This window comes from Salmo salar, chromosome 10 (genome assembly GCF_965601325.2).
Source record: "Salmo salar chromosome 10, fSalSal1, whole genome shotgun sequence".
Classification (NCBI taxonomy): Eukaryota; Metazoa; Chordata; class Actinopteri; order Salmoniformes; family Salmonidae; genus Salmo; species Salmo salar.
In genome coordinates, this window is record NC_138300.1 from 80620029 (window position 1) to 80646131 (window position 26103).

At 40.3% G+C, this 26103-nt stretch overlaps 2 protein-coding genes across 3 annotated transcripts; both read left to right on the forward strand.

The window, feature by feature from the left end:
- Positions 1–325: 325 nt before the first annotated feature.
- LOC100136569 (fast myotomal muscle troponin-I) lies at positions 326–21115 on the forward strand. Of its 2 annotated transcripts, NM_001123659.1 has the most exon segments (9): positions 326–334; positions 4583–4703; positions 11139–11171; positions 11680–11716; positions 13010–13135; positions 17449–17538; positions 17628–17801; positions 17968–18035; positions 18037–18234. In NM_001123659.1, coding segments are annotated over 7 exon segments (519 nt in total). In that variant the 5' UTR covers positions 326–334; positions 4583–4703; positions 11139–11163; the 3' UTR covers positions 18053–18234.
- LOC106561017 (troponin I, fast skeletal muscle) lies at positions 19586–25758 on the forward strand. Its single transcript, XM_014124565.3, has 7 exons — positions 19586–19689; positions 21083–21115; positions 21269–21305; positions 23903–24028; positions 24250–24339; positions 24426–24599; positions 24897–25758. Exons 2-7 carry the CDS (start codon positions 21108–21110, stop codon positions 24978–24980), a joined length of 519 nt encoding a protein of 172 aa, XP_013980040.1. The 5' UTR covers positions 19586–19689; positions 21083–21107; the 3' UTR covers positions 24981–25758.
- The last annotated feature ends 345 nt before the right edge of the window (positions 25759–26103 follow it).

The window sequence follows — 26103 nt, forward strand, 5'->3', positions numbered from 1 at the left end:
TGGAGCCTATTTTAAGCTTGGGGCCCAGACTGACCCTCATGACACGTGTTACCTCTCATGATGTAGAATAATGCAAGAGCCCATCTTTGCTTGCGGATGGCAGGGTATGATGATATTACAGGGCATGACAGGGCAGTATATCAGGCTGCAGGGGGCCGGCAGCATCATTTTCTATTACCATAAAGACCGTAGGAAAAATTACCATGTAGAGGGAGGGATAAACAACTGGCATCCACTATTAGCATTTAATACTGTGTACTGCCTCGTTCATCTGCCAGTGTCTTGCCATCCTCTCACAGCTGCTCTTCATTTCTCATCATTGTTTCTCTCATAGGTGAGGATTATAGTGGGATCTGATAGTGCTCCAGCATCCATAATGTGCTCCTGTCTCTCTGTTTTGAACTGTGTCTAGTATTGCAGTTGTGTATTAACTGTTGGTTTCTGCATATTGTGAGGTATTAAGATCTCAGTTGAAGTGTGGTGCTTTATGGCTCAGTTGGTAGAGCACAGTGCTTGCAATGATAGGCTTGTGGGTTAAATTCCCAGGGCCAGCCACGCAAAAAATCTATGCATGCATGACAGCTAAGTTGCTTTTGGTTAAAAGCGTCTGTTAAATGGCATACAGTATAATTGTGGAAGTAAATATAGGTCTGTATGCACACCTTAGTTAGTTTTGTATGTAAAATATGTTATTTGCAATGATTCATTATGTGCACATGATTGACAGATGTTAAGGAATTGAAATGCTTAATTGCTTTTATTTCATTGCTGGATTGTTTTGCGTCACCAAATGTGAATCTAGCTATTCAGGAAGTATAGCTAGCTCAATAGTTTGAGCCATCTTGGTCACTAAGAATAGTTTACTTCGTAGGCAGATTGCATGCATGAAGATGCTCAAGGGAACCTTGTTACCTGGATGTTTTGCTTCCGCTATGTCTGTGTAATCTTATGCAAAAATGTATTTTCCTGAATAGATCGTCTTCTAGATGTCGGGAATGCATAGAAATTAAATATAAACAATTGTCAGAATATGAAACCTTGTTGTTTCATGAATTAATAAAACAAGTTGCATTTTGTTTGAGTAAGATTGTAGCATTCTTTAAAAAAATAACTGATATTTAACTTTTTGGAACTATTCGCTTGTTTTCGACTTCTTTGGAGTGTTGTCATTTCTCCAAACTGTACGTAAATTGTATTTTCGAAACAGTTAGGAGGAAAAAACAACAATTTAGGGAAGTTGAAAGAAAAGCAAAAAAATATATATATACACTTTAAGTAAAAAGTTTTGGAACACCTACTCATTCAAGGGTTTTTCTTTATTTTACTATTTTCTACAGGGAAGACATGGAATCATGTAGTAACCAAAAAAAGTGCTAAACAAATCAAAATATATTTTATATTTGAGATTCTTCAAATAGTCACCCTTTGCGTTAATGACAGCTTTGCACAATCTTGGCATTATCTTAACCAGCTTCACCTGGAATGCTTTTCCAACAGTCTTGAAGGAGTGCCCACATATGCTGAGCACTTGTTGGCTGCTTTTCCTTCACTCTGCAGTCGAACTCATCCCAAACCATCTCAACTTGGTTGAGGTCGGGGGATTGTGGAGGCCAGGTCATCTTATATGGGGCGGCAGGTAGCCTAGTGGTTAGAGTGTTGGACTAGTAACCGAAAGGTTGCAAGATCGAATCCCCGAGCTGACAAGGTAAAAATCTGTCGTTCTGCCCCTGAACAAGGCAGTTAACTCATTGTTTCTAGGCTGAAAATAAGAATTTGTTCTTAACTGACTTGCCTAGTTAAATAAAAGATTTAAAAAATAATATATATATTTTTTTAAATACAGCACTCCATCACTCTCCTTGGTAAAAATAGTCCTTACACAACATGGAGGTGTGTTGGGTCATTGTTCTGTTGAAAAACAAATGATAGTCCCACTAAGCCAAAACTAGATGGGGTGTATCGCTTCAGAATGTTGTGGTAGCCATGCTGGTTAAGTGTGCCTTGAATCACAGACTGTGTCACCAGCAAAGCACCCCCACACCATAACACCTCCTCCTCCGTGCTTCACGGTGGTAAATACACATGTGGAGATCATCCATTCACCCACACCACGTCTCACAAAGACTTATTTTTTAGTAGTGGGTTCTTTGCAGCAATTTGACCATGAAGGCCTGATTCACACAGTCTCCTCTGAACAGTTGATGATGAGATGTGTCTGTTACTTGAACTATGTTAAGCATTTATTTGGGCTGCAATTTCTGAGTCTGGTAACTCTAATGAACATCTCCTCTGCAGCAGAGATAACTTTGGGTCATCCATTCCTCTGTCGGTCCTCATGAGAGCCAGTTTCATCATAGCGCTTGATGGTTGTTGCGACTGCACTTGAAGAAAGTTCTTGAAATCGTCCGTATTGACTGACCTTTATTTTTTAAAGTAATTATGAAATGTCATTTCTCTTTGCTGATTTGAACTGTTCTTGCCATAATATGGACTTGGTCTTTTACCAAATAGGGCTCAAACACAATAAGAAGGAAATAAATTCCACAAATTAACTTTTAAAAGGGCACACCTGTTAACTAAAATGCATTCCAGGTGACTACCACATGAAGCTGGTTGAGAGAATGCCAAGATTGTGCAAAGCTGTAATCAAGCCAAAGGGTGGCTATTTGAAGAATCTCAAATATAAAATATATTTTGATATGTTTAAAATATATTTTGAACACGTTTTTGGTTACTACGTGATTCCATATGTGATATTTCAAAGTTTCATGTCTTCACTTTTATTCTACAATGTAGAAAATAGTAAACATAGGTGTTCTAAAACTTCTGACCGATAGTGTATGTATATTTATAAACTCAGCAAGAAAAGGAATGCCCTCTCACTGTCATCTGCGTTTATTGTCAGCAAACTTAATAACGTGTAAATATTTGTATGAACATAAAAAGATTCAACAACAGACACAAACTGAACAAGTTCCATAGACATGTGACTAACAGAAATTGAATAATGTGTTCCTGAACAAAGGGGAGTCAAAATCAAAAGTAACAGTCAGTATCTAGTGTGGCCACCAGCTGCATTAAGTGCTGCAGTGCATCTCCTCCTCATGGACTGCACCAGATTTGCCAGTTTCGGCTGTGAGATGTTACCCCACTCTTCCACCAAGGCACCTGCAAGTTCCCGGACATTTCTGGGGGGAATGGCCCTAGCCCTCACCCTCCGGTCCAACAGGTCCCAGATGTGCTCAATGGGATTGAGATCCGGACTTTTCGCTGGCCATGGCAGAACACTGACATCCCCCTCTTGCAGGAAATCACGCACAAAATGAGCAGTATGGCTGGTGGCATTGTCATGCTGGAGGGTCATGACAGGATTAGCCTGCAGGAAGAGTACCACACGAGGGAGGAGGATGTCTTCCCTGTAACGCACAGCGGTGAGATTGCCTGCAATGACAACAAGCTCAGTCCGATGATGCTGTGACACAACGCCCCAGACCATGATGGACCCTCCACCTCCAAATCGATCCCGCTCCAGAGTACAGGCCTCAGTGTAACGCTCATTCCTTTGACGATAAACGCGAATCCAACCATCACCCTTGGTGAGACAAAACTGTGACTTGTCAGTGAAGAGCACTTTTTGCCAGTCCAGTCTGGTCCAGCAATGGTGGGTTTGTGCCCATAGGCGACGTTGTTGCCGGTGATGTCTGGTGAGGACCTGCCTTACAACAGGCCTACAAGCCCTCAGTCCAGCCTCTCTAAGCCTATTGCGGACGGTCTGAGCACTGATGGAGGGATTGTGCATTCCTGGTGTAACTCGGGCAGTTGTTGTTGCCATCCTGTACCTATCCTGCAGGTGTGATGTTCGGATGTACCGATCCTGTGCAGGTGTTGTTACACGTGGTCTGCCACTGCGAGGACAATCAGCTGTCCGCCCTGTCTCCCTGTAGCGCTGTCTTAGGCGTCTCACAGTACGGACATTGCAATTTTTTCCCCTGGCCACATCTGCAGTCCTCATGCCTCCTTGCAGCATGCCTAAGGCACGTTCACGCAGATGAGCAGTGACTCTGGGCATCTTTCGTTTGGTGTATTTGAGAGTCAGTAAAAAGGCCTCTTAAAGTGTCCTAAGTTTTCATAACTGTGACCTTAATTGCCTACCATCTGTAAGCTGTTAGTGTCTTAACGACCGTTCCACAGGTGCATGTTCATTAATTGTATATGGTTCATTGAACAAGCATGGGAAACAGTGTTTAAACCCTTTACAATGAAGATCTGTGAAGTTATTTGGATGTTTACTAATTATCTTTGAAAGACAGGGTCCTGAAAACGGGACGTTTCTTTTTTTTGCTGAGTTTAGTACCCACACAACACCAGTCTCAACGTCAACAGTGAAGAGGCGACTCCGGGATGCTGGCCTTCTTGGCAGAGTTCCTCTGTCCAGTGGCTGTGTTCTTTTGCCCATTTTAATCTTTTCTTTTTATTTGCCAGTCTGCGATATGGCTTTTTCTTTGCAACTCTTTTTCTTTGCAACTCTTTGTCTTGGTCTGTGTAAAGCTGCTCTAACACCCATTCTCCCCCTGTTCTCTAGAGCTTGATGCTTTCGATTGCCCATGACCTGCTGGAGGAAGAAGCAGTAAAGGAAAATGCAGTGTATATAGAAGATAACTGCTCTGCTCCCAGATATGCCTGGGGGTCTTCCTGAGCTGCAGGTATCGTACCACTCTGACCAGTTTATTCTCATTTGATCTGCTTTGAATAACTGACATATAAAACCATTCATACAATGGGTACCACAAAATCCTAACTTAATTATCTTCCGTGCTACATATTGATTTTGCAGTATGTGTTAAAACTTCTTTTGGATGGATTTGATTTGCATAGAAATGAAATGAATTGAATGAAATGTATCTATCTTAAACTTCCTCCTTAGAATCTGTGCAAAAAGCTGAACCCGACCATTGAGAGACACACTGTGTAGACACTGGTGCCACATTGCTTAAAAAGTTGGCCCAGACCATCAACGAGTTTGATGAGGACAATATATATATTTAAAATGTATTTAACCAGGCAAGTCAGTTAAGAACACATTTTTATTTACAATGACGGCCTGCCATGAGGCAAAAGGCCTCCTGCAAGGACAGGGGCTCGGATTAAAAATAAAAATGTAGGACAAAACATACATCATGACAAGAGAGACACCACAACACTACATAAAAGGAGACCTAATACAACAACACAGCATGGCAGCAACGCATGACAACACAGAATGGTAGCAACACAACATGACAGCAACACGGTAGCAACACAACATGACAGCAGTGCAACATGGTAGCAGAACAAACATGGTACAAACATTATTGGGCAGACAACAGCACAAAGGGCAAAAAGGTAGAGACAACAATACATTACGCGAAGCAGGCACAAGTGTCAGTAAGACTATCCAGTTTGAGTGTTTTTTTGCAGGTCACTCCAGTCGCTAGCTGCAGCGAACTGAAAAAAGGAGTGACCCAGGGATGTGTGTGCTTTGGGGACCTTTAACAGGCAGAAAGGGTGTTCTATGTGCAGGATGAGGGCTGCATTAGGTATATCAGATAGGGGGGAGTGAGAACTAAGAGGGTTTTATAAATAAGCATCAACCAGTGGGTCTTGCGTTGGTTATACAGAGATGACCAGTTTACAGAGGAGTATACTGTAGAGTGCTGTGATGTGTCCTATAAGGAGCATTGGTGGCAAATCTGATGGTGAATGGTAAAGAACATCTAGCTGCTCGAAAGCACCCTTACCTGCCGATCTATAAATTGCATCTTCGTAATCTAGCATGGGTAGGATGGTCATCTGAATCAGGGTTCATTTGGCAGCTGGGTTGAAAGAGGAGTGATTACGATAGAGGAAACCAAGTCTAGATTGAACCTTAGCCGGCAGATTGGATATTTGTTGAGAGCAGGACAGTGTACTGTCTAGCCACACTCCCAAGTACTTGTATGAGGTGACTACCTCAAGATCTAAACCCTCAGAGTGAGTAATCACAACGGTGGGGAGAGGGGAATTCTTCTTACTGAACCACATGACCTTTGTTTTGTAGGTGTTCAAAAACAATGTTAAGGATGAGAAATCTTGTTGGACACTAAGAAAGCTTTGTTGTAGAACGTTTAACACAAAATCCGGGTATGGGCCAGCTGAGTGTAAGACTGTATCATCTGCATATAAATGTAAAGGAGAGCTTCCTAACACCAGATGTTTTCTTGGGGTCAAGTTTAAGGAGAGCCTTTAGCACCTCGGACTCAGTGACCGACTGCAGGGAGAAACTGTGTACCCGGGCAGGGGAAAAAGAGGGAGGAGCATTGGGGCTAGTCGCATTAGAAGGGCTGAGAGATGAGGAAATGTTGGACAGGCAAGGAGGCATGGCTGAGTCAAATAGGAATCCTGACTTAATGAAGTGGTGATTAAAGAGCTCAGGCATGCGCTCCTTGACAGTAACAACCACATCATCAACATTAAGGGACACGGGTAGCTGTGAGGAGGAGGGTGTATTTTCCAGGTCTTTCACCGTTTTCCAGAACTTCTTGGGATTAGACCCACAGGGAGAGAACTGCTCCTTAAAGCAACTAACTTTGGCCTACCGGATAGCCTGAGTGCAATTATTTATCATTTGCCTGAACGACAGCCAGTCAGCCTGACTATTTGTGTGCCGAGCCTTTGTCAAATGGTGTTCTTGAGGTGGAGGAACTCTGCCAGATCACGGTCGAACCAGGGGCTGAAGCTTTTTTTAATTCTAATTTTCTTTATGGGGCGTGTCCTAGCTTCTGGGCCTGAGTAACAGGCAGTTTACTTTGGGCACATCATTCATCTGAACTTCCGAACACTGCCCCCTAGCCCTAAGAGGTTTAACAAATAGAAAAAAATAAGGTCCAAGTGTCTTCGACAGAGGGGGATCAAGCTGATTGTATACAAATTTACAGAGGCCAGGTCATGAAGGAAGGCTTGCTCATTAAAGTTTTTTAGCAATGACAAATCAGGACAGGTTGTTTAACTGAGAAGCCATTACGAACACAGTCTGTAAAACAGTGAACACTAAGGTCATTGCAGAAAACACCAAACTAATATCAGGATTATTTGTGAGGATAACATCAAGAAGAGTAGCCTTTTCTGGGTGTTTGGTGTTATAACTTGTGGAATTGGTAATACTCAGAAAGATTTAGGGAGTCCCAAAGCTTTAGGACTTGGTCAGGTGGTTTAGTCATGTCCCAGTTTAGGTCACCTAGCAGGACAATCTCAGACTTAGTGTAAGAGGCCAAGAGAGAGCTTAGGGCAGGTAGGGTACAGGCCGGTGCTGATGGTGGACGATAACATCCAGCAACAGTCAACCAAGAGCTATTTGAATGCTTAATTCATAATGCTTAAAACCAGCATATCAAATTGTTTGGGTGACATACTTGGTGACAGAGCACTCAAGGTGCTCCTTGGTAAAGATTGCCACTTCACCACCTTTGGAAGATCTGTCGAAAAAGGTTATAACCAAAAAGGTTAATATCAGTGCACAAAACTCTCTTTCTTAACCACGTCTCAGTAATGACCAACACATCTGGATTGTAGCTGTGAACCCACATTTTCAATTGATACATTTTAAGACAGATATGACACAGAGGCAAAAGTGAATAAGGCACACAAAGAGGTACAGTAGATTGTATTCCATATTGTCCTCACCCTGGAAACAAATACCGCCGGTCTTGACAATTTCTAAGATTTTATTGAGTTACAGTTCATATAAAGAAATCAGTCAATTGAAATAAATTGGTGAGACAACTGACGAAAATATAAGTTTTGCTCTGTGATGCAAACAAGCGACACAAGAGTCAGAAGGTAAAGGGTTCTTCTACATAGAAGAGTGTAGGAAATCCCAGGACATAGTGTCTATAATACTGTAATAAGCTCGAATAGTTGCTATCACAAACTCCAAACTCCACACGAGTGTCACTGACTAGTTCAATATTAATTTCCCACTGAGCAAACCATTTATATACTTAAGCATTCATATAAAATCATTTTTATCCGTTTTTTTTTCTTGGGCTGACATTTTTTTTATTGACATTTGTCAACTGTCTATGTCAAATTGTTTTGTGTTTTAATTGTAGCCCTGGTTTTCCTGAAAAGAAAATGGTAAAACCCTTCATTGTGAGGCTAAACATAAGGGCTAGACATGCATATAAAAGGCTACTAAATGAAATGGACATTTTTGCTGGCGTCTCAGGATTGATAGTGTTGCACCTACGTCACTCGGTTGTGTCACGCCATTGTTAAGAATGTTTTCAAGACACTCTCAGCCATAGTGACTCCAGAAAAGGAGTGGTGCAAAGTCATTCATAATAGGGGCCAATGATTGTTTTACAGTATAGTGGCCTGGAAATTCGATGCCATTGCTAAAAAGCAGGCAAATCATTAGTAGGAGACAACTTTGTCATCATTATGATGTCATCAAATTTACCTTAGTAATAAAGTAATTATCTATCAATTAAAATGCTATTAACAGCAGATTACATGCACCTACGCATTAAAACAAACTTGCTTGCAACCGAAAACCCACAATAAAAAACCAGCAGATCATGTGATCTCATGTGTCAAGCTAATTTGATACCTGACAGCTGCATCTAGGTTCTTTAACTCAATCACGATTGCATTATTTAGTTAAACATTTTAGATGTTAATTAATATTTTAAAATATTATTTCGATTTAATTAAACACTTAGTCATTTAATTATTAAACAATTTATAATAGTATAAATATATAAACCATAAACCACAAAATGTCATAGAGCTTCTGTTCTCCTTGCCTCTTCTTTTCTCCCTCCCTTCTCCGCTCTCTCTCTCTTAATCTCTCGCTCTTTCTCCCCACCTCCGATCCCATCTCACCTTTGAGCAACAGAGGGCTATTTGCTTGCCCACTTTTTTCTCAGGAATTTGTCATTATTTGTAGATATTTAATTTGCAGGCATTGCAATTAATATTATTAAGTTAGTGCACTGCAATGAGGAACTCTAGCCCTGCAAAACAGTGGCAGGGTGTTCACTTTGTTATCGTTTGAACTGCAGATTGCCCCTTCAACAATTGCTTTCTGATTTTTTTCATCATTCAACCAAAATAGTTCCAAGAATATATCAATGTTGTCCCTTGCTTAACCAGGTTTCTCTATCCATGTTGTCCGTGCTTAGCTGGGATGGCTTTGTCTATCCCTTCCAACACTGTAGGAATGGAAGCCAAGTGGCAGCTCAGGTTTTGGGAGACATCTTGAATGAAGGGAAATTTATGATATGAGTTGGAGGAAAGGGTTGGTGGTATTTCAGGAGCTCGCAGTTCCATTGGCCTAAGTAGTGTCCACCACCATAAGAAGGTCCTAGATTTCTGCTGATTCATCACTAGTCTACATATAAACCCTGTTTGATTTGTTATTGGCCTGTGACTTGCCAGTGTCTCCCCTTCTTCACCAGAGTGTGTCCTGTCCTCCTCTTCTCATAGGTGAGAACATCTCTTTTCCTCCTCACTGATCTTTATTACAGAAAATAAAGTCTGGATGTGTCTTATTGATAAATAACGAAATACAGTCACACAGTGGGTCGTAGTTTTACCTGTTAATTTGAAGACTTACACAGTGGGTGCACATGTAGACTGATGATAAAGTGATTTCATGGCTACATTTACAGATGGCATCTGGAAATTATCACACTAAGTGACGTCTGTCACAAGATCACTACATTTTACCTGTCAGTACAGGTGAATACATTGAGGTAAATATATCATGCTTTCCTCCTGACAGCCAGTGGATACTATGAGAGACAAATTAGCTTGTCTAGACAGAATGATGTGGCCCATGGGGGTGAAGGCTCCTGCTCACAGGCTTTACTCTAGCGTGGAAGGTGGTTGAAGACGTTGACTTAGCTATCCACATACCAAAGAGTTGAGTTTCTGTTTTCTTTAGGTGGTATTTAACACTTCTCTTTTTTGAGTGATTTATGTTGCTCCAATATTCAATGTGAATAACTGTTATGGGTAACAATATGGGATTTGTGATGGAGATCTAAAACTTAGATTATAACTAGTGTGCGATAACCAGGTTACAGCAGACAGTGTTTACTGAATGGGGCTTTGGGGCCATTGGTTCGTGGCCAGTTCCTCTTGGGTTACAGCTAAGAACTGGGTGTGGGCTAAAAACATTTGGTAGGTCACAACGCCAAGGGTCGTGGGGTTGATTGCCACTGGGGCCACCTATACCAAAAGTGTATGCATGCATGACTGTAAGTTGTTTTGGATAAAAGCACCTGCTAAATGGACTATATTATTATTATATTAAAGTATAATTCTCTTGAAGTATGGAATCTCTATAGTTATGACATGTCTATCTTGCGTTAGAAAGTAACAGCTTAAAGCAACTTTTGCTCGCCGTGTATGATCCTAGTTGACAGATTGGAAAAGGATGTGCTTGCAAGAGTTTTTATTCACTATTTCTCTGTTTGCTGAAGTATAATAGTACCATTTATTTCATCAATTGATATGGCTGAATGTGAACCTATTTGAACTGAATGTGTCATTGATTAGTAACTACAGAAAACAGAGAGGTTCTTAATTCATTAAGACAAAGAAAAGTATATCCTATTCTTAACATTGATATTCATTGCTGAAGTGTGGTTAAATAACAGTGTCTTACAACATTTGAGTCATTCTGATGACCACACTGTATTTGATTGAAAGGACTTTTCAAAGAGATACTGATAGGGTTTGCTGAGGACGCAAGTTGCATTGGCATGAGTGATACCCAAGATGTTCTCAGGGTAGAGCAGGACCATGACGCCTGCTGAGGTTTTGTCTATTAATGGCATCAATGAAATAACAGCCCATGAATGTCATGGGTGACTCCAGTCTCCAGCTGTCCAAATGTAGCCTGATCATAATTGCTCCAAAATGTCTTATCAGTAAAAAGGATCAGGTTTCCCTCCCTTCCTTGAAGAGTCCAGATTGTTCCATTAGCAGTCAGTGTTCATTAATCAATCTTGAGCTGGATACAAGAGCCTTTGCTAACTTTAGGCAGATAGCACCCTGCATTGCACACTATTGCTAAAAACATTTATCTTGCCTGTTGTGTCTTTTTGTTACAGGGTCTGAAGCACACATTCCGCCATCATGTCTGAGTAAGTATCCATTACCTTGTTGTTTGCCACAGTTTGGTGTTAGAAAGTAATGGAGCTTTTATACCAAAACAAACAGGCAGACAGGTAGACAGGCAGACAGAAAACAAACAGCAAACCCTAACCCTCAAATCGACCAATTGCTACTATGTCTAAACCATACCCTAATATGGGCAAATATACACATGTATAGTATGTGAAAGTTAATATTTACTTAGGGCTAAATGTTTTAATTGCATAGCAATTGAGTAGAATACATAACTCCACTAATGATACCACATTGCTCCTAAACTCTCTAGAAACTATTGGGTTTGCCTCTTACTTTTCTCATGTTGTTGTTGAAAAAAGAAAAGGTAAATGAGATATTTATGACCTTTCTATTCTATGCAGCATGCCATAGAATATCATTGATACAACCCTTGGTCAGCGTATTGACCAGTTATGTCCCCTCAGCATATTAACTAGTCATGTATATAACAATATTATATGTCAAACTCCCCTTTCTTCACAGGAAAAGAATGACTTCGAGCCGTAAGCATCATCTGAAGGTAAACCAACACATTTCATTGTGACAACTTTCTACAGTGCCTTCAAAGTATTCACACCACTTGACTTTATCCACATTATGTTGTGTTACAGTCTGAATTTAAAATGGATTCAATTAATAGTTTTTGTCACTGGCCTACACACAATACCATAATGTCAAAGTGGAATTATGTTTTTTGACATTTTTACAAATTAATTAAACATGAAAAGCTGAAATGTCTTGAGCCAATAAGTATTCAACCCCTTTGTTATGAAAAGCTTAAATAAGTTCATGAGTAAAGATTTGCTTAACAAGTCGCCTAATAAGTTTCATGGACTTTGTGTGCAATATTAGTGTTTAACGTTATTTTTTAATGACTACCTCATCGCTGTACCCCAGCTATACAATTATCTGCAAGGTCCCTCAGTCGAGAAGTGAATTTCAAACACAGATTCAACCACAAAGATCAGAGAGGTTTCATTGTTTAAATACTGGGGTGTTTTTCATGATAAAAAATAAACGGAATGGAGCTAAGCACAGGCACATTTCTAGAGAACCTGGTTTAGTCTGCTTTCCACCAGACACTGGGGGATTCACCTTTCAGCAGAACAATAACCTAAAACACAAGGCCAAATCTAAACTGGTGTTGGTTACCAAGAAGACAGTGAATGTTCCTGTGGCCGAGTTACAGTTTTGGCTTAAATCTGCTTGAAAATCTATGGCAAGACCTGAAAATGGTTGTCTAGCAATTATCAACAACCAATTGGACAGAGCTTGAAGAATTTTTAAAATAATAATATGTAAATGTTGCACAATCCAGATGTGGAAATCTCTTAGAGATGTACCCAGAAAGACTGACAGCTGTAATAGCTGCCAAATGTGCAAAGTACTGACTCAGGGGTGTGAATACTTATGTAAATGAGATATTTCTGTATTTCATTTTCAATCCATTTGAAAACATTTATAAAAACATGTTTTTAATTTGTCATTGTGGGGTATTGTGTATAGATATATCAGGGAAATGTTGAATTCAGGCTGTAACATTAAAAAAAGTGGAATAAGTCAAGGGGTATAAATACTTTCTGAAGGCACTCTAAGTATTTTTATGGTGTGCTCAGCGAGTTTGGTGCAAAAATTGAATTTTGTTGATGGGTTTGCTTAAAAGCAGTATTTGTCTCTAGGTATGACAATGTACATACGCATCTCTTTGTTCTTCATAATCTTTAAGCATCTGAAACAAGCTAGTGTGTCATAAATGTACACCAAACCAAGTACTAGACTGGGTTTGGCCTCACTATATGTCTTTGTCATCCAGAGCTTGATGCTCCAGATTGCAGCCAATTTGATTGAAGAGGAGAAAAAGGAGATGAAGCAGGAGAAAGTGAATTTCATGGCTAACATCCCCGCCCTGGATTTGTCTGGAGATCAAGCAATGCTGATGGTATGATACTAGTCATTCAATCCTTTACAAGTTCCACAAAGCTACTTTAATCTATTCAATATATCACAATGTACACTGAGTGTAAAAAACATTAGGAACACCTGCTCTTTCCATGACTGAACAGGTGAGTCCAGGTGAAAGCGATGATCCCTTATTGATTTCAATTGTTAAATCCACTTCTATCAGCGTAGATGAAGGAGAGGAGACAGGTTAAAGAAGGATTTTTAAGCCTTGAGACAATTGAGACGGGTTGTGTATGTGTGCCTGTTTAGAGGGTGAATAGGCAAGACAAGATATTTAAGTGCCTTTGAATGGGGTATGGTAGTAGGTGCCAGGCGCACTGGTTTGAGTGTTTTAAGAACTGCAACACTGCTGGATTTTTCATGGTTAAAAGTTTCCTGTGTGTATCAAGTAGGGTTCTCCACACAAAGGACATCAAAACAAATCAAATGTTATTTGTTACATCCCCGAATACAACCAATTTACCGTGAAATGCTTACAAGCCCTTAACCAACAATGCAGTTCAAGAAATAGTTCATAAAATAATTACTAAATAAACTAAAGTAAAAAATGAAAATGAAAAAAGAAACACAAGAAATGTACATAACAATAACGAGGCAATACTATGCATAGATAATAAACAGCGAGTAGCAGCAGTTGGGTGGGGGGGTGGGGGGTCAGTGTAAATAGTCCGGGTAGCCATTTGTTCTGCAGTCTTATGGCTTGGGGGTAGAAGCTATTAAGGAGCCTTTTGGTTCAAGACTTGGCGCTCCATTACCGTTGTCATGCGATAGAAGACAGAACAGTCTATAACTTGGGTGACTGGAGTCATTGACCATTTTTTAAGCCTCCCTCTGACACTGCCTAGTATATAGGTCCTGGATGGCAGGAAGCTTTGCCCCAGTGATGTACTGAGATGTACCCACTACCCTCTGTAGCGCCTTACGGTTAGATGCCGAGCAGTTACCATACCAGGTGGTGATGCAACTGGCCAGGATGCTCTCGATGGTGCAGCTGTAGAACTTTTTGAGGCCAAATCTTTTCAGTCTCCTGAGGGGGAAAAGGTGTTGTCGTTTCCTCTTCACATCTATCTTGGTATCTTTGGCCCATGACAGTTTGTTGGTGATGTGGACACCAAGGAACTTGAAACTCTCGACCTGCTCCACTTCAGTCCTGTCGATGTTAATGGGGGCCTGTTTGGCCGTCCTTTTCCTGTAGTCCACGATTAGCTCCTTTGTCTTGCTCACATTGACAGAGAGGTTGTTGTCCTCGCACCACACTGCCAGATCTCTGACCTCCTCGTCTACCACTGTGGTGTCGTCTTAATGATGGTGTTGGAGTTGTACTTGGCCATGCAGTCGTGGGTGAACAGGGAGTACAGGAGGAGACTAAGCACGCACCCCTGAGGGGCCCCAGTGTTGAGGATCAGCATGGCAGATGTTTTGTTGCCTACCCTTACCACCTGGGTGTGGCCCGGCAGGAAGTTCAGAATCCAGTTGCAGAGGGAGGTGTTTAGTCCCATGGTCCTTAGCTTAGTGATGAGCTTTGTGGGCACTATGGTGTTGAACATGGTGCTGTACTCAATGACCAGCATTCTCACATATGTGTTTCTTTTGTCCATGTGGGAAAGGGCAGTGTGGAGTTTGATTGAGATTGCGTCATCTGTGGATCTGTTGGGGCTGTATGCGAATTGAAGTGGGTCTAGGGTTTCTGGAATGATGCTGTTGATGTGAGCCATGAACAGCCTCTCAAACACTTCATGGCTACCGGGGCGGTAATCATTAAGGCAGGTTACCTTAGCTTTCTTTGGCACAGGGACTATTTTCTCGGGACTTTGCCCAGTCATATTTAAGGTTAGAACTACCTTTCTAGGCATTCTGATGCTTCTAGCTTGGAGTAAAACATGTTGATAACATATCTACAGTATTTCATTTTTAATGTGTATATTATTGCTTACTAGGTGTTGTCAAATCAATTTTGTAACCATTCCCTCTTCTAATTAGGGCTGATTGGAAAAAGCTGTTCAAAAGAGGACATTGTATTATCATTTCTTTGTATTCCCTGACGAAGGCTATGCAGCCAAAACGCGTCAGATTTTTTAAACTTTGTTTCTATTGAACATGCCATACAAATGAAGGCATTTTAATTAATTATATGAAGAGTGCCTTGGTCCTCCTTTCTTTTTGATAACCAATTTACCCCTTTTACCGAAGAGCACCTTCTGTCTACCAAAATCTACTATTGTGTACCTTAGCAGCGCTTCCTTTCCTCCTCGTTTTTTTTCTACAGGGAATATGGTGTTCTGTTTGAAAAAAGTAGGCATTACAGACTCGACCAGGGAGAGGTTGAAAATGTCAGCAAAGGCACTTATGAGTTGATCCACACATGCTTTGAGTACATGTCCTGGTTATTCATCTGGCCCCGCGGGTTTGTGAATGTTGACCTGTTTAAAGGTCTTGCTCACATCGGCTATGGAGAGCGTGATCACACAGTCGTCCGGAACAGCTGGTGCTATCATGCATGCCTCAGTGTTGCTTGCCTTGAAGCGAGCTTAAAGGGCATTTACCTCGTCTGGTAGGCTCGCGTCACTGGGCAGTTCGCTGCTGGGTTTCCCTTTGTAGTCCGTAATAGTTTTCAAGCCCTGCCACATCCGACGAGCATCAGAGCCGGTGTAGTAGGATTCAATCTTAGTCCTGTATTGATGCTTTGCCTGTTTGATGGTTCATCTGAGGGCATAGTGGGATTTCTTATAAGTGTCGGGATTAGTGTCCCACTCCTTGAAAGTGGCAGCTCTAGCCTGTTAGCTCGGTGTGGATGTTGCCTGTAATCCATGGCTTTTGGTTGGGAAATGTACGTACGGTCACTGTGGGGATGACGTCGTCGATGCACTTATTGATGAATCCTGTGAAAGAGGTGGTATACTCCTCAATGCCATTGGAGGAATCCCGTAACATATTCCAGTCTGTGCTAGCAAAAAAGTATTGTAGCATCCGCATCATCTGACCACATCTGTATTGAGCGAGTCACTGGTTTTTGCTTGTAAGTAGGAATCAGGAGGATATAATTATGGTCAATTTGCCAAAATGGAGGGCGAGGGAAGCTTTGTATGCATCTCTGTATGTGGAGTAAAGGTGGCCTAGAGTTTTTCTTCTGGTTGCACATGTGACATGCTGTTAGAAATAAGGTAAAACGGATTTAAGTTTGCCAGCGTTAAAGTCCCTAGGTGCACCGCTTCTGGATGAGCATTTTATTGTTTGCTTATGGCCTTATACAGCTCGTTGAGTGCGGTCTTAGTGCCGGCATCGGTTTGTGGTGGTAAATAGACAGCTACAAATAATATAGATGAGAACTCTCTTGGTAGATAGTGGGGTCTACAGCTTATCATGAGGTATTCTACCTCAGGCAAGCAATACCTCGGGTCTTCTTTAACATTAGTCATCGAGCACCAGCAGTTACTGACAAATAGACACACACCCCCACCCCTCATCTTACCAGACGTAGCTGCTCTGTCCTGCCGAAACACAGAGAAGTCAGCTATATTATCCGTGTCGTCGTTCAGCCAAGTCTCGGTGAAACATAAGATATTACCGTTTTTATTGTCCTGTTGGTAGGATTAGTCTTAAACGTAGATTGTCCCCTTTGTTTTCCAATGATTGCACGTTGGCCAATAATACAGAGGGTAGTGGTGGTTTACCTACTTGTCTGCAAATTCTTACAAGGCACCCTGTCCTCCTCACCCTTTTGATGACAGGGATTTGGGGGATTTGGGCCTTGTTTTGACAAAGCAGTATATCCTTTGTGTCGGTCTCATTAAAGACAAAATCCTCATCCAGTTCGAGGTGACTAATTGCTGTTCTACTATCCAGAATCTCTTTTCAGTCATAAGAGACGGTGGCAGCAAAATTATGTACAAAATGAGTTCCAAACGATGCGAAAAAAACAAACAAAATAGCACAGTTGGTTAGGAGCCCGTAAAACGGCAGCCATCCCCTCCGGCGCCCACTTGACACAACTGTGGGAAGCATTGGAGTCAACATGGGCCATCATCCATCTGGAACGCTTTCTACACCTTATGGAGTCCATGCCCCAACGAATTGAGGCTGTTCTGAATGCAAAAAAGAGGGTGCAACTCAATATTAGGAAGGTTCCTACTATTTTGTACACTCAGTGTAAGGCAAAGCCTTTATCAGCTCTCTCTCTAGATAGCTGTTGCCTGCAGAAAGTTGTTCATTCCACAGACTTTAGATGCTGGTGCCACGCTGGTGCTCTGGTGCCTTTTACAAATCATATGTAATGTGTTTGTGTGCCAACAGGAAATGCTCAAAAAGTTGTCCCAGACCATCGACAAGGTTGATGAGGAAAGATATGACGCAGAAGCAAAAGTGAAGAAGACAGAAAAAGAGGTACAGTACATTGCATTCCATATTGTCCTCATCCTGAAAACATATACCTCTGGAAATCTAATATTTCTCCTGACTTTCTCACTTCCCAGATTGAGGACTTGAAGATGAAAGTGATTGAGGTTCAGGGCATCAAGAAGCCAGCTCTGAAGAAAGTGCGTATGTCTGCTGATGCTATGCTTGCAGCTCTGCTGGGCACCAAGCACAAGGCTTCCATGGACTTTAGAGCCAACTTGAAAGAAGTGAAGAAGGAGGTCAAAGAGGAGGTGGGTATTTGTGTGGAATCTTACAGAGCAGAGAATCACAGCACTGTAGGAGATGGCAACATTTGTCCTACGTTTTCAGAGCTTTGATGAAAAGATCAGTTACATGTGTTTCATATTATATCCTCAAACACTGAAAATGTCACATCATAAACTTTGTGTCATGCAGGAGGAAGTTGGTGACTGGCGTAAAAACGTTGATGAACAGGCTGGCATGGATGGCAGGAAGAAGAAGTTTGAGTCCACATAAATGATTGAATTAGTTTTGGTGTTCAAAACTATGGAGGCTACTGAGTGATTCATTTATCTTTTTCATTATTTTGTGGTACTGTTAGAGAGTTAGAGTATAGCATCTGATAAGCACTTATACTAACTGTAAACTATCATTGAATTGTAACATATTTTCCAAATGTATAGGCTTATCGGAAATATATTCAACTGCCAAACTGCAGTAATTAAATAAATGTCAGCAACATGGTGAAATGATATACATTTCGTGGTCCTGTATTGTGTTCAATTTTGTTACCCCTTTCAGATTTGGTCCCTCAATGCTTTTGGATGTAAGATGTTCTAAAGTATGGTTGCAAAAAAGTTGACTTGCTTCCCTTCTAATTTCGGGAATCTTCCAATCAGGATTTCTGGAAAACCTAGACATTTTGGGAAAGTTTTGCAACCCTATTCTGGAGAAGCCTAGATCAGCCTAGATCAGCTTGGGTCAAGGCTATCAAAATACTGTATAAACAAATCTGAATTATAAACCACAAGATGTCAGTATAATAGAACATAATTTTTCTTTCTGATGACCCTTCCTCTTTCTTTCATTCACTCTACCCCACTCTCTCCTCTTTCTCTGACTCTGATTCCTCTTTGACCAACAAACAAGCATGTCATCTTTGACAAACATTCATCAAACATCCCCCCCATAACCTTTCAAATTGAAAGTATGGCAATGGAAAAAGGGAGGAAGTTAATGAGTTTTGAACAAACAAAGGCAATCTGCACTTGTAACCAAGTGTAATGTGTAACCAAGCAGAATCATGAGTAGAGTAGCACTTCAGTTATGTGTTATTAATTATTTTGTTCATCTATATTTGTTATATGTGGGCCTGCTTAAGCACTCAACTTATTAGATTGTGTTTCGTCTTTAAGACAATAAATTAATTTCAGATGTCAATACAATTTCTGAGTACTTCATTGTTAGGACAAAAGTACAACTTTTGAAAATGTATTAAGATTGTAAAGTACTTCGTTTTCTGGAATTGATAGTATGATTCACTTGTTTAATTACATTACTATGATTCACTTGTTTAATTACATTACTATGATTCACTTGTTTAATTACATTACTATGATTCACTTGTTTAATTAGATTACTATGATTCACTTGTTTAATTACATCACTATGATTCACTTGTTTAATTAGATTCCAACTTCAAGTCATAGAGATTTTAGAAATAACATTTTTATATTACATATTTAGACATCTAAAAGGAACTGAAAGTCAATTTTTTCCAATACTTACATTTGTTATCCATGTTGCCCGTGAATATCATAGACATAGAATAACTTCACTCATATCTATAATTACTTCCCCTATCACTCCCATACTGTACTGTAATTCTATACTCACTGCCCAGAGCACACATTGGAAGACATCTTGAAGGAAATAATATGAGGTGAACAGGGTTGGGCAGAATGTATTTCAGGAGCTCGATGTTCCATTGGTCTGACACGGAAACCACTTCCATAAAGAGGACCCAGTGCTTCTGCTGATGTATCATCCGACACCATATATACCGTGTTTCCTGTTTCACTGCCTGTTGCTTGCCAGTGTGCTAGTCTTCCCTTCTTCCTCCAGGTGTGTCCTGCCCTCTACCTCTTCCTTTCATAGGTGAGAATCTCTCTTTTCCTGTCTTTCTATCACACTCTTTGAGTGTGTAGCACCACTGGGATTAAAAGCACAAAGAAATAGAAAGAGACTAAAAAGCCTCCCAACAGATGTCAATCTTAACTATCAAACACACTCATTGCACATTGCTGTATTACTGTACATCACCTTATGGATCATTACAAATTGAACATATGGAACAGATGTATTCACCTGGCAATACAGGTGTATACATGTCCGGTTTTCCCTCTGACAGCCAGTGGATACTGATAGAAAAATGAAGTTGTCTTGACAGAATGATGTGAGCCATGGCCTCTGTGTTTGTATTCAGGTGTATAGAGGTAGATAGAAGATTGTGAAACTTTGGCTAGGTTTCTGGTTAGGGGTGTTACTCTTGCAGTCAAAGCTGGTAAATACATTTAACCTAAATCCAGAAAGTTTGTATGTGTTTATTTGAGGAGTTGGATGGTGTAACAGCTTTGGGAAACGGAATAATAGACAGCATGCTGTGCCATGTTAATTGCTATGTATGTGTAATGTTAAACAAGAAGAGAAAGGTAAACCAGTTGTATTTCATGAATGATCTTTCATCAGTCTTGGCTTGCTAAATTGTATACTTGACTTAATTCGATGATTGGAAATGTAAATAATTGATTTGATTAGATTATGAATGAATGGGAAAGTAAAGTGTCAGATGTTCTCAGTTCACAAAAGTGGTCTAATTAATTAGTTAAATCCCTTTAGACACGGCCTATCTTTCTAATTAACTTAAAACTCAGTCACGTAGCTGGATCCAGACAACAGATGGAATTGGATGAGGGCTCATCTCCACATCAAAATTTTTTTGAGGTTTGAAAATGTTTGAATTAACTTTTAACTGAGACTTACTGTAATCTTGGGGAGGGAAAATAGCAAAGCATTATATTAGTTGATTAAGTGTGACTATCTTTATTCAACACCAACACATCTGTCTGCAGAATGAAGAAGATGCTGTTGATTTATGTGATTAGGAAGGCTTTTCTGATACATTCCCATGCGGCAGGTTCATAAATCGAGACGTGTGTCTTTGAAGGCAGCAGCAGTTAAAGTCTGTTGGGGAACACTTGGCCAAACTAGGTTCTTAGGGGAAACATTATCCCTTTTCAGAGCTAGAGTCTGGAGCAATTATGAGCGAGCTAAATCTGGACCGATAGAGTCAGGTGTCATCTCTGACTTTTTTTTATGGTTGATGGTTGTTAGCGTGTGAAACCCTATCAATCTTCAGCTAAATATCACAGCATGATCTTTAGACATGACATGTCTCTTGCTTTTGAACGTATTGCACCCTAATGATATTATAAAAGGTTTATATCATAAATATCAAAACAAGTTCTCTCTCTTCCTGTCTTCTATTCAGCGTGTGAAGCACAAGAACAGCCAAGATGTCGGAGTAAGTCTTGGCATATTTTTTTTTATTCACTAAAAGTTGCATTCCAGACTTTCAGCCTGACACAAAACATGTCTGATCCAGCCATAAGTTCTCTCAGTAATGCAAATAGCGCTTATATCCCTAACAACATGTAAAATCCACCTTTCTTCATAGAAAAAAGATGACATCGAGTCGCAGGCATCATCTGAAGGTAAATGAATACAATGAATTGTGGTCCATTGTCTGAAAGAATCATTACAGGCACACCAATACCCAGTACTTGAGTAGATTAGTTTTGGCTTTCACACGACTAGTTTAAAAACTTTTAACCTCTTTAATACTTTGTATATCTTTTTTTTACCCCTGTTTCTCCCCGATTTCGTGGTATCCAATTGGTAGTTACAGTCTTGTCCCATCGCTGCAGCTCCCGTACGGACTTGGGAGAAATGAAGGTCGAGAGCCGTGCGTCCTCCGAAACACAACCCAGCCAAGCTGCACTGCTTCTCGACACAATGCCCGCTTAACCCGGGAAGCTAGCCGCACCAATGTGTCGGAGGAAACACCGTACATGTGGCGACCATGTCAGCGTGCATTGTGCCCCGCCCGCCACAGGAGTCGTTAGTGCGCGATGGGACAAAAACATCCCTGCCGGCCAAACCTTCCCCTAACCCGGACGACGCTGGGACAATTGTGCCCCACCCCATGGGTCTCCCGGTCGCGGCCAAATGCAACAGAGCCTGGTTTCGAACCAGGATCTCTAGTGGCACAGCTAGCACTGCAATGCAGTGCCTTAGACCACTTCCCCTCTCGGGAGGCCCCTCTTTAATACTTTAAAGAGGAAATCTGCACTTCAAACAATAACACAGTGAACACCTCACCACTGTTTTGGTAAAAAGCTAAGGGATAGTCCCGCATGGCTTACTTAGTTGGTAGAGCATGGCACTTGCAACGCCAGGGTTGTGGGTTTGAATCCCACGGGGGACCGGTACAAAAAAGAAAAGTACAACAATTTATGCACTTACTGTAAGTCGCTCTAGGTAAGAGCATCTACTAAATTGCTAAAACGTGTGGTTTTTTCATAAATAAATAAAAAATGGTTTGGGCCTGGACAAATGTAACCACTCTCAAATTCATAGACAGAGCCATGGATACAAGGACCATTCATGATATCAAAATCGGGCTATTTTTTGGGGGCTATACAATGTTTGTTTACAGTTAACACTATTTACAAACAATGGCGTAAACAAGCATATATTTTGGCTTCTGATGGGGCATGACAGTTGAGCTAAGTTCATGAGGCATTTATACCACAGTAGGCCTACTGGTCTTCTTGTCCTGTAAGAAAATATAAAGGTTCACCTATAAAGAAATAATCTTTGCCTGCCATAAAACATAGGAAATGTTAGGCTACTCTTATACCAGCCTAACCACCATCTAAATAAAAAAAAATGGAATATACAGTAATTTGTGCAACTTTAAATAATTTTATTAGAATGCAATTTAATTCAAAATACAACACAATTTAGTTTCAAATGTCAAATGTGTAGCCTACAGATCAGGAATATTTCATTTCCAACTTTTGATAAGAAATGTCCATATTAGATTCAGACAAGTAAAATCATTAATGGATTACATACATACATTAGAAAAGAAAAAAATATTCATACAGCAAGATTTTTCCATTCATGCAATGTGTGGGGTATGATATATTGCCATAGTAGATTTGCCATGGTAAATGAAAAAATGAAATACTTTAGTTTAGTAATACGAAATTGCTATATAGATAAACCGGCTTTAGGTAAAATTGCCAGAACAAATTGTTCCAATGATAATACACACCAGAGGGCAACATTTTCTTGAAAAGCCCAGAGGAAAAGGCGAAGCGAGAGGGATAACCTGTCTTCTCTAGCAGGTGGCATTTTATTCCGATTTTTTTTCGCTCACCAAGTGATGAGTTTTTATACGGCGGTCAATGAGAAAGTGTTGAATTTGGTTAACAAACCTGTAATGGCTTATTTGCTACGTGTGGCTTATTTGATCGAATAGAAGTTTCACAATGATAAGATTGTTAGGAGTGTATTGATATACGTAGGACAAGTGACATCCCAGCAACTTTGAGATAAAAAAACCACTTTATATTGGAGATGTGCTTGGTCACCAATAGTTACCACAGCCACAAATTCCTAAACTCTGCTCATTTCTAAAATGTATCTTCATAAAAGGTCATTTTCAACTTTGACCACACTGCTAACCTTGTGCCTAACCCTAACCTTAAATGAAGACCAAAAAGCAAATGTTTGTTTTCATGAATCTTTACAATGTAGCCAATTTCGACTCTGTGGCTGTTGTAATTAGTGGAAACCGTTGTGCCTGTTGTTCACACACATATCTGCCACTCATTGGCTAGAATGTTCCCACCTGATCGTGCCTCCTCCCAACTCCCTTCCATGAAGACATTTCTTTTCATTGTTAGAGCAGACACTAGAACGTATCTGGTCAATATAATGGATCATCTCTTCTAAAAACATTATCCTAACATCTGAGTTAGGGAGTGGCAAATCAGTTGCCAATGTTGTTGCAGTTGAAATCAGCTGCATGTGTGAATTCAGTGCACATTGATGGTTTAACAAGAGACACACTGGAGATAATCTAGTGGGCAAAATTCGTTGTAATATATGGGTATATATTATTAATTTAAAAGTCCAAACATTTATGTAGCAATCAAAGATTTCCACCTTAAGTCACATTTTGTTCACCAATACTATGTTGTAGACTGGGTTTGGCCTTACTTTGTTTTTTGTTCTCCAGAGCTTGGTGCTCCAGATAGCATTTGAGCTGATTGAAGTGGAGAAAAAGGAGGCGGAGCAGGTGAAAAAGAATTTCATGGCTGAGATCCCTGCCCTGGATTTGTCTGGAGATCAAGCGGCGCTGATGGTACAATACTAGTCATTCATTCGTTTACACAAGCTTCGCACATCTAGTCCAATGTTCTAGGCCATTGGTGGTTCTTGTAGTAAGCAATGTGTATTTGCATACTAAGTACACAGACTCCAATTCCTTTACTCTAAATAACTGTTGCCTGGAGAGAATGATTCCTTCAGGAGAAGATAGTTTGTGTTACAAATTCTATGACTGATGTGTTTGTGTACCAACAGGAAATGCTCAAAAAGTTGGCCCATACCATCGACAAGGTAGATGAGGAAAGATATGACGCAGAAGCAAAAGTGAATAAGGCTGACAAAGAGGTAGATTGTATTGTATCTTGTATCTTTCCTCATATTGAAACATATTCTGCAAATCTAATCTTTCTCCTGACTTTCTCACTTCCCAGATTGAGGACTTGAAGATGAAAGTGATTGAGATCCAGGGCATGAAGAAGCCAGCCCTGAAGAAAGTGCGTATGTCTGCTGATGCTATGCTCCAGGCTCTGCTGGGCACCAAGCACAAGGCTTCCATGGATTTCAGAGCCAACTTGAAAGAAGTGAAGAAGGAGGTCAAAGAGGAGGTGGGTATTTGTGTGGAAACCTGCAAAGCAGAAAGTACTGTGTACCGAATCTGTACTGAGCTTCGATTGTCCAATGTGGCTCAGTTGGTAGAGCATGGCACTTGCAACACCAGGGTTGTGGGTTTGATTCCCGTGGGGGACCAGTACAAATAGAAATGTATGCACTCATTACTGTAAGTCACTCTGGATAAAAACATCTGCTAAATTACTAAATATTTTTTTTATATGAAAGGATCAGTTGATATTATATCCTCAATATGTCTTTGACATGTCTATCACAAACTTTCTGTCATGCAGGCAGCGGATGCAGTTGGTGACTGGCGCAAGAACGTTGATGAACAGGCTGGCATGGACGGCAGAATGAAAAAGTTTCAGGGTTAAACAGCTGTCTTTTGTGTTTTGTCGTATTGTGGTACAGAGATGGATTTCTATGACCTTGTTGTTAGGCATCCCTGCAGGAAGAGGATCTTTGATCCGAAATGCTGTTATTTTTTTATACTGTAGCTGTTGAACTATTCAACACTATGGTTTTGGATCTCTTTCTCTCTCTGTCTCGCTCTCTCCGCCAAACAAAACAATAAAAAAAAAAAAAAAAAGCTTGTGAAAGTTTTGTCATCCGTTTGCTTAAATTTAGATCTGGAAATTAGACCTGTACAGTGGCTAGATCCAATACAATAAATATCATTGGGATTTAGCAAAGTATTATATACAAAATATATATTGTTTGATTGATAGTTTTTATGTTTTTTGTTTTTTTTGTTTTTGATACAACAACAAACACACAACCCTGGATTGAACAACCAATTATTATTCAGTAAATAGCCAACCTCATTTTTCATCCAGATTAGGAAATTGTTGTTGATGTAATCTGAAGTCCGTAATAATACTGTTCTTAACATCTGTTGTGCTACTAGTTTTAGCCAGAGCCATATACAGTACATAGAGAGTTAGGTCAAACTGGTTAAATGTTCAGAAAGCACAACTTTATCATCCATAGAGGTTGCTAAGGGACAATTAACGCTTCTGTGTTGTGCTGTTTATTTTTGATCGTTTTCAAAACCTGTGAAGATGTCCAGTGAAAGCAGATATGCAATTTGTTGACACAGTAAAGACTTGGATACACCAACTTTTCAAGAATAAAATTCTATATCGGTGCTAACACGGACGTTCTAAAACCTGGCCTACCTCTCTATGTACAGTGCCTTCGGAAAGTATTCAGACCTCTTGACTTTCTCCACATTTTGTTACATGACAGCCTTATTCTAAAATTGATGAAATAAATAAGGCGTAAATAGGTTTTAGAAAAATATTCACGTTTATTAGACAGAAAAAACAGAAATCCATATTTACATAAGTATGCAGACCCTTTGCTATTAAACTCGAAATTGAGCTCAGGTGAATCCTGTTTCCATTGATCATCCTTGAGATGTTTCTCTAGCGGATTGGAGTCTGCCTGTGGCAAATTCAATTGATTGGACATGATTTAGAAAGGCACACACCTGTC

Excerpts from the sequence above, each read along its gene's own strand:
- LOC106561017 (XM_014124565.3), top strand. Across the intron at positions 24,029-24,249 it reads GAGATCAAGCGGCGCTGATG|GAAATGCTCAAAAAGTTGGC; the intron begins GTACAATACTAG and ends GTGTACCAACAG. Across the intron at positions 24,600-24,896 it reads AGAAGGAGGTCAAAGAGGAG|GCAGCGGATGCAGTTGGTGA; the intron begins GTGGGTATTTGT and ends TCTGTCATGCAG.
- LOC100136569 (XM_014124070.3), top strand. Across the intron at positions 11,717-13,009 it reads GCCGTAAGCATCATCTGAAG|AGCTTGATGCTCCAGATTGC; the intron begins GTAAACCAACAC and ends TTTGTCATCCAG. Across the intron at positions 13,136-17,448 it reads GAGATCAAGCAATGCTGATG|GAAATGCTCAAAAAGTTGTC; the intron begins GTATGATACTAG and ends GTGTGCCAACAG.